The following is a 13,999-nucleotide window of genomic DNA, read 5'->3' as shown; positions in this document are numbered from 1 at the left end:
TTCAACGTTGAATTCTTGGCGACTTCTAGTGTGGCTGTAAGAGCATCAGCTTCAGTAACTGATCGTTGTCAAGCTCTGACGGCCAGGCCACTGCGACATCGTGACACACCTCTGCCTTGTATGTTCATTAGCAGTTTCTGGACCAAATGCATCGTTAATGTTGTCAGTTGTCTACACTGCTTTGTTACCTGTTTTGAACTGGAATAAGGAAAACACTTCAATTTGCCTTTTGTCCAAAATCATTTCCATGTTACAAAATAAATATAAAGTAGGCAGCAAGTAATGTCACTAGCCAAAAAAAAAAAAAAAAAACACAACTCAGAACTCAGAAGTACAAGCATTAAATTGACGTATGACATGACCACAATTACAAATGTGCTCAGTATCAAAAGACAAATCTCAATAATGCAAAAGAGTTTCCTTTACACCAAATTAAGCAAATGAAGCATTGGAGGGGTGCAGCCTTGCTAAGTCTGGAATTAGAACATTTGCAGAGCATTTAATGTTGGCTTCATACTAAGTAAGAGCCTGGCGTTGTTCAGAATTGAAAGAAATTCGAGACTGGAATTTCCAGTGGAATACACATAAATTGCTCTTATTTATTATTTTGTTCATATGGTGAGAGTATTATAAAAGGTTAGCTTTTGAGCAGCATAAAATGTGGCACGTAGTTCACGGTGCAGAGTGCAGGAACATAGTGGACACTAGAGGGCGCTCGTAGATCACCGAGAGACACTAGGAGGCGAGCTTTGGAGAGTAAAATCTATGCGGTTACAGCCTGTCTAGGACTGCTTTATCTCTCTAGGCCTAGCCAAAGGGTTACCTGTGACATAGCAAATAATTTTTGTATGTAAGAGTAATGTGGATTGTATGTAATTTGAATACTTTTCAGTATGATTAAACTTTTTTGTTTATCTATTTGTGTGTGTGGGCTCGAGTGCACATGCTTCCATCCTTAAACAATGACTTCCAGACTTGATCCTCTTCTGCCAGGCGGGTCTTGGGAATTGAGCTTAGGTCATCAGGATTGCCAAACGGTGCCTTTACTCACTAAACCATCTCAAAATCATACTGAAAGTATGATTTAACAGACTGTTTTGAATATATAGTATTCTGAAATATACAGAAAGTAAAAATAATATACTTTGTCCTTGCTATCATCCAATAAAATATAGAAATTATTCCAGAAAATATTTTGAATATATTTCAGATATCATGATATCAGAATACTCTTTTATTGGCAGATCATAAAGACGGTTTTTGAATAATGACAAGTCTATTAAAATTTTTCATTTGTTTAAAACTTTTTATTAGCTTGTAAAGAATTAGGTTTCATTATGTCATTTTTTTGACAAAATTTGAAATGTTTTGAGATTTAATCTTTAAAAAATCTATCTATCTATCTATCTATATCTATATATATCTTTATTTATGGGGTGTGTGCACATGGGAGCCAGAAAAGAGCGTCGGATTCTCTAGAACTGGAGTTACACTTGGCTGTGAACCTCCTGATGTGGGTGCTGGAAACTAAGCCTGGGTCCTCTGGAAGAGCAGTACATGTGCTTAACACTGAGCAATGTCTTCAGTTCCTGAATTTTCAACAGTAGATTTATTGTATTGTTTTAACCATAACTAGAAAGTAACGTGGCATAAGATTGAGAGTGTGTGTGTGTGTGTGTGTGTGTGTGTGTGTGTGTCTGTGAAAATATTGGGAAAAGGTGATGTAGCAGAGTGGTTGAGAATTTGGGGTTTTAGAATTTCAGAAATGGATTTTAATTCTAACTCTGTGTCTTGGTTCAAGTAACATAATGTCTCTGAATTACTTTTTTCCCATTTTTAAAATTTATTTTTAAATTTAGTACACAAAATAGTGGGTTTCATTTTTGTATTCACACACACACACACACACACACACACACACACACACTGTATAGTGTTCTGGTTCCTTTCCACCCACCCGCCTTTTGCCCTCCTTCCTTCTCTCTTCTCGCTGGTGTCCTTCTACCTGACAGATAGTCCCTTTTTCATTTCATGTCCCGTGTGTTCTGTTGCCTTTCTTCCGCTTGTCCCTGCTCCTTTGGAGTCTTTCCTCCTGCCTTACAGTCCCCTTCTACCTTAATCTCACACACGCACAGAGGTGAGTGTGATAGTGGCTTTCTGAGTCTTGTCTGGATTAGTTTGCTTAGCATAATGATCTCAAGTTCCATCAGTGTCATCAAGTTCCTACAAATGTCATTATTTTTTTTTCTTTACAGCTAAATAAAATTCTGTCATGTCTATGTACTTTTTTTTCCCCTTTGGTTTTTCAAAACACGATTTCTCTGTGTATCAGTACTGGCTGTCCTGGAACTCACTCTGTAGACCAGGCTGACCTCACTGAGATCTTCCTGCCTCTGCCTGCTGAGTGCTGGGATTAAAGGTGTGTGCCCCCAACACCTGGCCTTCTAGTCATCTTTGGATGGATGTTTAGGCTGGTTCCATTTCTTAGTTTATAAATAGCACATCAGTAAATGGGGATGTGCATGTATCCTGTGTAATATTACTTACCAGTCCTTTGTGGTTTAAGCATGTCCTATGGGAATTTTGTCTGTAGCTTTTGAGAAACCTCCATGCTGGCTTCCATAATGACAATACTAGTTTACCAACAGTGAATAAGGATTTTTCTTTCTTCACATTTTCTATCATCTATTGTCTTTCTTTCTGATAATATCCATACTGAGTAAAATCTCAAGCAGTTTTCATTTGCATTTCCGTAGGTGGGTAGGAATATTAAAACAGTCTTGAGTATTTATTGATATTGTAGCTCTGTTTAGCAATTGTTGTCTATGTGTGGGGAGGGATATATATGTGTGCATTCAGATGTGCTCACCCAGTGGAAGCCTGTGTGCGTGTCAACCTGAGGTCAATGCTGATGTCTTCTTTTATCACTCTTCACCTTGGTGTTTGAGGCAGTGCCTCTTACTGAACTTGGCACTCATCAGTTTGGTGACCTTTCCGCCCAGCACTAGGGGTACAGACACAGTGGTATGCCTGCGTTTTATATGGGTACTAAAGATCTGAACACAGGTGGTCCTGCTTGCAGAGCAAGCATTGTCCCTACCAAGCCGTTTCCCCAGGCTGCCGTTGACAGTGAAGCCACAGTCAACAGAGAATGGTGCATGCTGATGTTCAGTTTGCTTTCTTTTCTTAATTCGGTCTAGGACCTCTACCCATGGAATGCTGAAGGCCACCCCTGTTAACTTAATCTAGATAGTTCCTCCTCACAAGCATTCTCAGAGGCTTGGTTTCCAGGTGATTTTAGACCCTGCCAAGCTGGCAGTGTTGACCATCACAATTCTACGTCCTGTGAACTTGGCATCCAATCCAGTTACCTTTAAGCCATGACTTCCCACACTTTGTCACCATACACACAAGACCATTTTGTAATTTAAAAAATTTATTTAGTACAAAACGTCTCCATTGTTTTTAATAATTACAACGTTGTTTAAAAATCCAAAAGGGAATAATTGGAACAATAGTAAGGAATGATCAGATCAAAGCAAGATCAAAACCCAGCAGGGAATGTATCAAGTCCTGCAGCTCCATGTCCAGCTTCGGGGACCTGTGATTCAATCTTTGGGGCCCCATAGGACTTGGGTATCCCCTTCCCCATTCCTCCATCTCTGTTCCCCGCAGTATACATAGCCTCTTCTTGGGTCAATTTTATTCAATGTCTAGAGTTTGGCAGGTGTTCTTGGTCCCGTAGGTTTTGGTTCTGGTATTTTTAACATCCTGGGTTCTCCATTATAAATTAGGTTTTACTTTTTGCAGTTTCATGCAGTGGCCTCTCAGGACCTCAAATTCTGCCATACATTGCTTTGCCTCAGGGCTTCCTGACACTGTAGTCAGGCCTCAGTGATTCCCTTAATAATGTATTTTTTCATGCCTACAAAACCAGTGATGCTGCTACCAAGTTCTGCTGCTAGCTTGGGATGGAGCCTGACCCCACAGACCACAGTTACATCAACTTCTGTATGTTGACCCTGGGGAAACACTCCTAGGCCTTCAAGGAGCAAGGGAACTGCTTCAACAGCAGTCTGTTTCAGGTTAGGTGTTCCTTTCAAATGAATTAGCATTGTTCACAAAGTGGAACTTTGAGTGAATGGAGTCTTGCTCTCGGACAGCAGGCTTCCTTACTGGTGCTAGTCATGTGAGCAGTCAGAGTTGCTTTCAAACCTGCCTTGTCTGTTGGGTTAACTTGCTCCTACTATTTTCCTTGTACAAGACACATTTAATATCTTTCTGCTTAGCTCCTTCACATTGACCTAGATGTGAGCAGTTATACCACATCCTGAATGTGTTCCTGTCTTGGAATTTCCTATGCCAAACAAATTAGTCCTTTACATTTACATTCAGCCCCACTCAAGTTCCCATGGCACAAATGTAGCCAAATTCTTTGCCAGACATCACAGGAGTACCATTAATCCATTTTCCAACAAGCATCTTCATTCCTCTCTGAAGCCTCATAAACCTCTACTGTTTGTGTTTCTCTTGTTAGCTTGTGTTCCGGGTCCCTACTGGAACGCCGTGTTCTAGGCTTGCTAGCTAGGTTATGCTTCCCATAAACCACTTTCAAAGCCTCAAGAACCACATGGTCAGGTGCATTGCAGCTGCAGCTCACTTCTCAGTACCATCTTCGTCATTATGTGTCCTGTTGCTGTGACAAAAATAACTTAAGGGAGACGATGTTAATTTTGGATTACAGTTCAAGGGCACAGACATCATAGAAAGAAAGGCATGACAGTTGGAGTGTGAGGGAGACGGTTTATTTCGACTCAGATCAAGGGAAGGCGTGAGAGTAAAGTGTGAAGCTACCGAGCACATTGAAGCTGCAATCAGGAAGCAGAGAGTGATGAGTGATCGTGTTCAACATGCTTTGTCCTTTTGATGCAGTCCAAAACTGCAGCCATAGATTCTTTAAAGGACTATGCTATACACAGAAAAGACAGCTATCTCAATCATGGGAGCACAGGAAAGAATAAATGATGAGAGGGTTAGTTGTTTGTACCTTCCTGATTTAATTTTGATGCCATAGTTGCCTAGGAATCTATCCATTTCTCTTAGCGTTTTCAGTTTGAGGGCAGCTCCCCACTCCCAAGACAAGGTCTCTCACAGCATAGCTCTGACTGTCCTGAAACTCATTATACAGACCAGGCTGGACTCAAAGTCATAGAGATCCACCTGCCTCTGCCTCCTGAGTGCTGGCATGTAAAGGTGTATACCACCACCCCCAGTAAAGCTTTCCACTTTGCTTTTTATTAGATTCATTGAGGTTTTCCCTTTTTTCCCCCCAGAAGATTTATTTATTTATATGAATGCGTGTCTGCATGTATACTTAAATGCCTATAGAGGGTTTCGGATCCCATTATAGATAGTTGTGAGCCACCACGTGGGTGCTGGGAATTGAACTCAGGACTCTGGAAGAACAGCCAGTGCCCTTAACCACTGAGCCATATCTCCAGCTCCTGGGTATTGGGAGGGGAGTGGTATTCATTTTAATCAATTCTGGTTTTTTTTTTTTTTTGGTTGGTTGGTTGGTTTTTTTGTTTTTATCTCAGTCTTTGCTGAAGTTTTGTATTGTTAGTGTTCTCGTATGATTTGCTGGCCTTTCCCTCTGTGTTGCCAAATTTCCTTTCTAGGTATTGCATTGAATTTGTTTGTTTGTGTCCTCTTTCTGAATACCATAGATTTACCACAAGTGGAAAATTCCACATCTGGCCTCATGTGGAATTCTTGATTTTCAGTAAGATTTCATAATTGTCTTCATATGGATTCTACTAATTTTGTCCATAGTTTATAGTTTTGATCATGATAGTAAAGAGTTTTTCTATTCTTATTACTATGGTGAGAAAAGCTAATAGTTTTGAATATTTATGTATCATCCAGTCATGGCACCAAAGACCCTTAGTAACTCTCTTATTTTAGGAACACTAATACTTTTTGTTCTGTTCGTCTATGAGACTGGAATCTTCAGTGTTTACCAGATCATCAGCAAAGAACGTTTTAGAATTTTTCTTTCAACATTCAATATGCTAATTCTCAATGATTTTTCTAGATAGTCATAGAAAAATGTTGGGCAGATGACATATTTTAAAAAGCAAATATAACCCTAGGAACATTACTTTACCTTTTGTATGTTATTGCCATTATTTTAATTAATCTTATGTGGCACTGGCTAATTAGCCAGGTAACCATTTTGATAATTGCTTTGCACATATTAACTAGTATAGAGGTAAAAAATTAAAGACCAATAGATATATTTTGCTTTGTGGAAAGCCCATTAAAATCTTGATTTCACATAAAAATTTGATTTAACATAAAAGCTTGAATTAACATAAAACATCAATCAGAGAGTGATTATTTGTTATATAGAGGAAATTGTCAGCTGTTCGATTCCAATGAAGGTGATTACCTTTAAAATGAAAATGTCTATGGTGTTATTAAAATACTTCATTTTACACAATTTAGTTCATAAAGAACTCTTAAAGTCTTTCATATTGGTTAAATGAAATTATGCTATATTTAAAAGATAATCATTAATAAGAAACCATTTTCTTAGCATTCTTTGTAGAAGGAGCTAGCTGGCTCAGTTAGAAGCGCTTTCCTTGAAGACATGAGAACCTGAGAGTGAAGCCACACAAAATGCCAAGCATGAGGTTGGGGATGGCTTAGCACTTAAACCAGGCTGCTCTTGCAGAAGTCCTGGGTTTGCTTCCCAGCACCCACATGATGGCTCACATACATCTGCAGCCCCTGTCCCACAGGATCTGATGCCGTCTTCTTGCCTCTGAGCATCAGATATGCACATGGAGTACATACATATGCCTACATGCAGGCAACTGCACATACACATAAAAAATTTTAAATCTTTTTTTGGGAGGGGGTGTAATGCCAAGCATGATGGTGTGCACTTGTAATCTCAATGTTGGGGCAACAAAAGGATCCCTTCATACTTGCTAGCCAGCCAAAGTAGCATAATTCTTGAACATCAAAGATGGAGACCTGAAGTGATCTCTGGCTTCCACACAGTCAAGCACACATGAGTATGTATACCCACATATACATGTATTAAAATGTTTTAGGAAGACCATGGAATATGAAGCCAGGAGTTAAAGAGTTGCCATTGTTAAGTCTTTGCTGCTTCTTAGCTTTCGGATAACTCATTGAACAATGTACTTGAAAGCACCTGGAATCTAAAAAGAAAAAACGCAGGAGTACATTGATGTCACTCACATAGATATTTCTGCTCTTGTCTTTTTGCTGATTTTAGTGAGGTGACATTTAGATTAGAAAAAAGGAATGTGGTCATTTGAAGAAAAATACTATAGAATAGAGGTAACCAATACCAGCATTTTCTAACCAGGAATTGCCCTTTACTTTAGTATTAACTGTTTTTCCATTGACATGCATTCATTGTACATAGTACAAGTTCCTTAAGAACATTTATTTTATTTTTGGTTTTTCAAGACAAAGTTTCTCTGTGTAACACATCTGACTGTCCTGAAACTTGCTTTGTAGACTAGGCTGGCTTCTAACTCCCAGAGATCTGCCTGCCTCTGCCTTCCAAGAGCTGGGTTTACAGGTGTGTACCAACGCTGCTTGACTTTCATAAGAACATTTTTATAACACTATATAATGTACTTTGGCCATGCCCTCTCGTACCCCCCCCCCCCCTTGTGGTATGACTCAATCTAGAATTATCTGAGGAGGGAGTCTCAATGAGGGATTATTTAAATTAGATTGGCCTAAGGGTCTGGCTGTGGGAGATTATCTGGATCACTGGGAAGGCCCGCCTACTGTGGGTGACACCAGTCTTGGACAGGCGTCCTGGAGAAGGTGCGGGGCGTTGGTGGCGCACGCCTTTAATCCCAGCACTCGGGAGGCAGAGGCAGGCGGATCTCTGTGAGTTCGAGGCCGGGCTGGACCGATAGCTTCCAGAACAATACAGAGAAACCCTGTCTTGTAAAAACCAAAAAAAAAAAAAAAAAAAAAAAAAGAATGGAGAAGGTGAGCCGAGCAGCAGCTCCATGCAGAGTCCATGCATCCCTGCTCTTGACTGTGCGTGTCATGTGACTAGTGCCTCAAGTCCCTGCCACCCTGACCTCCCCACAGGGGACTGGCTGTAATCTGCCTGTGATCTAGATAAGCTCTTTCTCCCTTAACTTGCTTTTTTTTCCCACAGCAACAGGAAATGAAAGTAAGACACTCCCTGTCCTCCCCTTTGTCACCCTTCCTCCTCCTGTTAGTCCCCATTCTGTGCAAGATTGCATTTTAAATAGAAAGTATCATATTGAGTCTGACTTATTAGTGATAGAAAAGATAAGTGGGAATATTGTGAGTTGTGTGGGGAAGGGAGGAACCACATACATGGATAATGTTGACTGGACCTTACTTGCAATATTCCATAGATTGCTAATTTTTGCATTCTCTATGAGCTTTGCTTTAAAGTAAATACAAGCCTAATACCAGTTATTGGAGTGAGGCTCACTGCTGTTTCTGAGTAACTGCTTAGGGATACTGGCAGTTGTAGTTTGTTGTTTTTCTAAGATAACTCTGACAGTTTAACCTTTGTTTACATGTTTGACATAGGTGATATTTGTGAAGATTCACGTGCCAGTCATGGCCCAATGAGTCTGAGGGAGTTGGAGTTGCAGCCCTGTCCTAACCTTGTCCTTCCCGTAACACACACGACAACAAAAGGCAATGATGCTAGTTTAGCCGGAGCAGCTGAAGACTTTTCTCAGGTACCAAAACAAGAACATCTGTGCTTTACTTAAAATGAGAATTGTAACTCTGTGTGTTTAAGGCCAGCCTGGTTTACATAGCAAGTTCAAGGATAGCCAGGGCTATGTAGACAGACCCTGTCTCAAAACAAAACAAAACAAGCAAACAAAAAAAAGCAAAACCAGACTGTGTTCAATCCCTAGAACATTTTTAGGGGGGTGGGAGTGACAGAGGGAGACAGAGTTTTACTATGTAGTTACGGCTGGCCTGAAGCTCCCTGTAGAGACCAGGCTGTCCAAAACCCTCAGAGAAATTGTCCTGCCTCTGCCTACTGATTGCTGGAATTAAAGGTATACCTCAACACAGTCAGCATCTTCTAGAACATTCTAAAGGAGGAAGGAGAGAACCAGGTCCACAAGTTGTTCTTTGACGTGCACACAAACACTGACAGACACAGTCCCCTGCCCACACAAAATAATTTTTTTTGTTTTGTTTTTGTTTTTCAAGACAGGGTTTCTCTGTGGCTTTGGAGGCTGTCCTGGAACTCGCTTGGTAGTCTAGGCTGGTCTCGAACTCACAGAGATCCGCCTGCCTCTGCCTCCCTAGTGCTGGGATTAAAGGCGTGCGCCACCAACGCCCGGCATAAATAAATTTAAAAAATAAAAACTGTATATAAAATATCTGATACCTAATTAAGTTGCTATTATTATTTATATCTCTGTGACTGTATAAACCCAACTCAGTAATTTGTACCTATTAAGTATTTGATGTTTATAGCTTTCAAATATAAAATATGTTCCATGAAAGCATAACAGTTTCATAATGAGTGAAGCCAGTGGCCCATGAAACCTTGTATATTAAAAAATTATGATAATTGTTCTCGAAGATCTTAATCTAAATAAATGCTCATGGTAATAAATACAGTTTCATATTCATGATTAGCAATTCATTCCTCATTGTGAATTAATATATTCAATCAGTATTCATTGCCTGGTATTTTACAACTTTGAATGGTATCAAGGAAGAAAATTAAAAATATATAATAAAGATTGCTTATGGAATACGACATTATGTAGGGTTTATTATTGCTAATCTGTTCAAGCAAAGACCAGGAAAAACTAATAAATATGCTAATAGTGTCTGTATCAAAGAAAATACTTTTTGACTAAGAGGCAAGAACTTCCTGAATGTGATAGCGAAAGCACTGTTCATGAAAAAATGAATTTAAAAAATTGGTTTGCCAAAAATTTTAAATTCTATTCCCCCAAAATAAGAACTTCTACTCCCCAAACACAATATTAAGAGAATAAAAAGACAAGCAGTAGGGTGGGAAAAGACAAACCTAGCGCGTAAAAATGAACCAAAGAATTAAATAGTGAACGGCTTAATTTAAAGTGAACAAAAAGATATATGAGCAGTCAGTCAGCATGGTATTAGACATTAGGGAATGCAGACTAAAATACAAGCTCCCTCTGCTCACTAGAAAGCAGAAGTCGCAGAGGCTGCCATGCATTTGTTGGCAAGGATGTGGGCAGCTGCTCTAGTAAATTGCTGACTGGGAATATGAGATGATACAGACACACAGCTAACACATGACCTCTACATTTGACTTCCCAAGCAAGTACAGAACAGAGTGTCCATAGGAACTTTGTATTTGAAGTAGCCTCATTAGAAACCACACCGTGTTCATCAGGATGGTGACTGGACAGTGTGCTTGGCTCTGTACTCTAGAATGCCACTGTTCCCAGTGCTCTGTGAGTATAGGATGTACAAGAATTTGATTTTTTTCTTACAAAAATTACATTGAATAAAAGCTAGCGCCTTCAATGATTCCATTTAATAAAATTCTAGCCAAATACAGGGATGAACACTTGTAATCCTAGCACTCATGAGGCTGAGTCAAACAAAGGTTCACAGGTTTGAGGCCTATGTGGGCCATACAATGAGCTCATGTCTCCAGAGGAAGAGGAGAATAGAAACAGAAAGAAAGCAAAGCTAGAAGATGCAATCTAATCTGTAACAAAGTGTTTCAGTTGCTGGCTTTGAGTAGAGGGAGAGGACGGATGGTTACCTCTGTTGAACTCACTGTCAGCAGCACTTACCACTCTGGAGCCCCAGGACCGGCATTATCTGAGGAGTGATGCTTCCAGGAGCTGTGGGCCTTGTCACACACTCACTGTGCTTAAGTTAAGTCAAACGACAAAGTAGCTCTTTGAAAGCAAGCCAAATCATTAGATGTCTGTGTAAAATAACCAATTTAATTCAACACATTTTTAACTTAAAAATAATATTATGGTTTCATTTCTTAAATTCTCTAGTACCAACAAAAGCAAGACACAGACATTAAACAAGTTGAACACAAGCCAGTACAAAGTCATCTAGTCTGTGTAAGAAATAAGTCTGACAGTTCACTTTCACAGCAGCAAGGTAAGTTATTTTTGTAATAAATGGTGATAGTTTATTTAAATAATCATATTTATTAAATATTTGATTATATTTACCAGATCAAACTTGATGTTCTGATAATGAACATATAAGTACATAATGAAAATTTCTTTATATGAATCTCACCTTTGTCTCTAGGTGTTATTTGTAGTATATTTGTATTTGACTCTAAGAATTGTAGCTCTTTTGTTTAACCAACAAACACTATTTCTAACTGGGTTTTAAAACTCTTAGGCACTATTTTTCCCTTTAAGGTTACTGCTATTAGTATTCTGTGTTAAGGTCATTTAGTGTTATATAGTGATGTTGACCAACACTGTAGCCTAAAAATAAATGGTGTCCCAGCGCATGCAGCCAAATGATGTTTTCTATACTCGTGTCGGCGTTAAGGCATTTTGGTGTTTTCTTCCTTCTATTTGTGCAAGGTTGTTGGCCTTGTGGTTCATGTCCCTGCCTGCTTGTTAGTTGTGCACATTTTGAGTGACCTAGGTTCTGAAGTGTTCACTCCGCACCTAAATGAGATGTCACTGAGATTATACCACGCCAAGTTTAGGCTTTCATGCTTCCTTCTCCCCTGTCTTCTTCTGTTGCTCCATCCTTTTAACCATTTCCTTAAACTCGTTTTGTTTTATCAGTGCATTAAGTAATAGATTTCATTATGGCATTTTCACACATACTGTTTTGTTTGTTTGTTTTGACTTTTTAACCCCCTTCCCTACTCTCCTTTCCTCCCAACAATTCCTCATATGCTTTTATGGCAAATGCATTCTGTTACCTCCCCATGAGACTTAGTGTTCAGGGTCCTTAGCCATCAAGAAAATGCCAATTGAAACTACTTCTTGAGGTTTCGTCTCCCTTCAGTCAGGACAGTTTCCAAGAAGATAGATGAACAGCAGCTGGCAAGGGTGTGAGGGAAGAGCGACCTTTATCCACAACTGTGGAATCAGGGTGAGGCTTGTCACAGAAACCAGTGTACACTTACTGTGTGGCTGAGCAGTCCCGTTCTCGTCCTTACACGAAAAGGGCTCTGAAGTCAGCACATCATGGAGATACTTACATATCCGTAATCTCTGCAGCAGTAGTCACTGTAGTTAAGAAAGCGAATCAGCCTGTGTGTCCACTAACATGAATGATTTTAAAAGTGGTTGGAGTCACATCCTCACACGCAGCTGGAATGAAGAATGTAGAGGCTGGGGACATGGTCCAGTGGTGAGGCACTTGCTGCACAAGTATGAGGACCTCATGTGACCCCACTCCACATTGCAGCCAGGTGGTCAGTGAGTGCCGGTAACTCTAGCACTGCGTGGCAGAGGCAGGAGGATCCTACAAGTGTGAGGACCTCATTTGACCTCACTCCACATTGCAGCCAGGTGGTCAGTGAGTGCCGGTAACTCTAGCTCTGAGCGGCAGAGGCAGGAGGACCCTGGGGACTCATTAGCAAGTCAGCCCAGATAAACCAGCTCAGAAAATAAGGCAAGGAGAGGTTAAGGAAGACTTTGACATTGTCGATTTCTAGCCTTCCACACAAGCGCACACCAGCACACTCCCTTCCCATCCCAGATACGATACAAAGAAAAGTGAAATCCTGCCATCCGCAGGGAAGTGGACAGAACTAGCACTTACTAAGTGAAGTAACCCAGACTCACACGTACACTACATAATTTCTCCCATACGTGGGTTCTAGATTATGTTGTGATATATGTATATGTCTCAGTTACTGCAGTACTGCTGTAAGAAAGACACCATGACCAAGGCAGCTTATAGAAGAAAGCTTTTAATTGGAGGCTTGCTTACAGCTTCAGAGGCTAGTCCATTATCATGGCAGGGAACATGGCAGCAGGAAAGCAAGCATGGTCTGGGGTAGTAACTCAGAGCTACCTCCTGATCCACAGGCTGGCGTGGGCTTTGGAAATCTCAAGGCCTACCTTAGTGACATACCTCCTCCAACAAGGTCACACCACCTCCAGTGAGGTTTCACTAATTGGGGATCAAACATTTTAAAAATATGAACCTATGGGGACCATTCTTAGTTAAACCACCACTGTGTATATGTGTGTGTGTGTGTGTGTGTGTGTATCTTGACTTTTTAATGTTATGAATGTTTTACCTTTATGTAAGTCTGTGCATCATGTTTGTGTCAGGTGGCCCCTGAGGCCAGAAGAGAGTGTTGAGGTGTTAGTTCCCTGAAACTGGAGTTACAAATCATTGTGAATTGTAGTGTTGTCCCATCACAGGGGTTTCAAAATCACACCTTTTCTGGAAGTAAATGGTTCTACAATTATTCAAATCCTAATTATGGCTGTTTTACATTGGAGTTACCATGTATTTTACTTTGAAATGCATAGTAGCTTAGTGTGTGCATTTAAGAAATCAAGCAAATTACTAGAAATAACATCGCCTTCAATGAGCTGCCTCCCAGTGAAAATTGATGCAAAACATGGTGGGACATACACTCTTGCACTGCATAGCTGAAGAATGACCAAGATCTTGTTTTGTTTCCAGATTTGGACATAAAATCAGTCAAGTTTGTTAGTTTGTCAGGTGATATCTTTGGAGTATAATACCATCCTTTCAAATCAGGTGTGGTGGCAAATGCCTATAGTCCCAGCATTTGGTAGACTGAGGCAAGAGGTTAATTTGGGCTGGTCTCAAAAACAGAAGGAATAAGCAAACCAATCATTACGACGAAACCCTTTCGCGTGCTTCTGAATTTATTGGGTGTGTTCTTTGACCCTAGGATGGAAGCTCTGAACCAGTGTTCTAGTTATGTGTCCAGCACCTTCTTCAAAAA

The 13,999-nt window shown here is 40.2% G+C and overlaps 1 protein-coding gene across 2 annotated transcripts in view; it reads left to right on the top strand.

Moving 5' to 3' along the window:
* The window catches only part of Kiaa0586 (KIAA0586 ortholog), a 96,274-nt gene that overhangs the window by 68,256 nt on the left and 14,019 nt on the right, over window positions 1–13,999 (top strand). Inside the window, exons 28-29 of one of the 2 annotated variants that reach the window (XM_040742962.1) lie at window positions 8,629–8,783; window positions 11,082–11,190. The exons of the other annotated variant lie outside the window; for it this stretch is intronic. Coding sequence (XP_040598896.1) covers window positions 8,629–8,783; window positions 11,082–11,190 — 264 coding nt within the window. The remainder of the gene's footprint in view (window positions 1–8,628; window positions 8,784–11,081; window positions 11,191–13,999) is intronic. 2 annotated transcript variants of the gene reach the window in all.

The sequence above is a fragment of the Mesocricetus auratus genome, unplaced genomic scaffold (genome assembly GCF_017639785.1).
Source record: "Mesocricetus auratus isolate SY011 unplaced genomic scaffold, BCM_Maur_2.0 Super-Scaffold_15014, whole genome shotgun sequence".
In the NCBI taxonomy this organism is placed as follows: Eukaryota; Metazoa; Chordata; class Mammalia; order Rodentia; family Cricetidae; genus Mesocricetus; species Mesocricetus auratus.
This window is presented reverse-complemented; position numbering and strand designations above follow the sequence as displayed.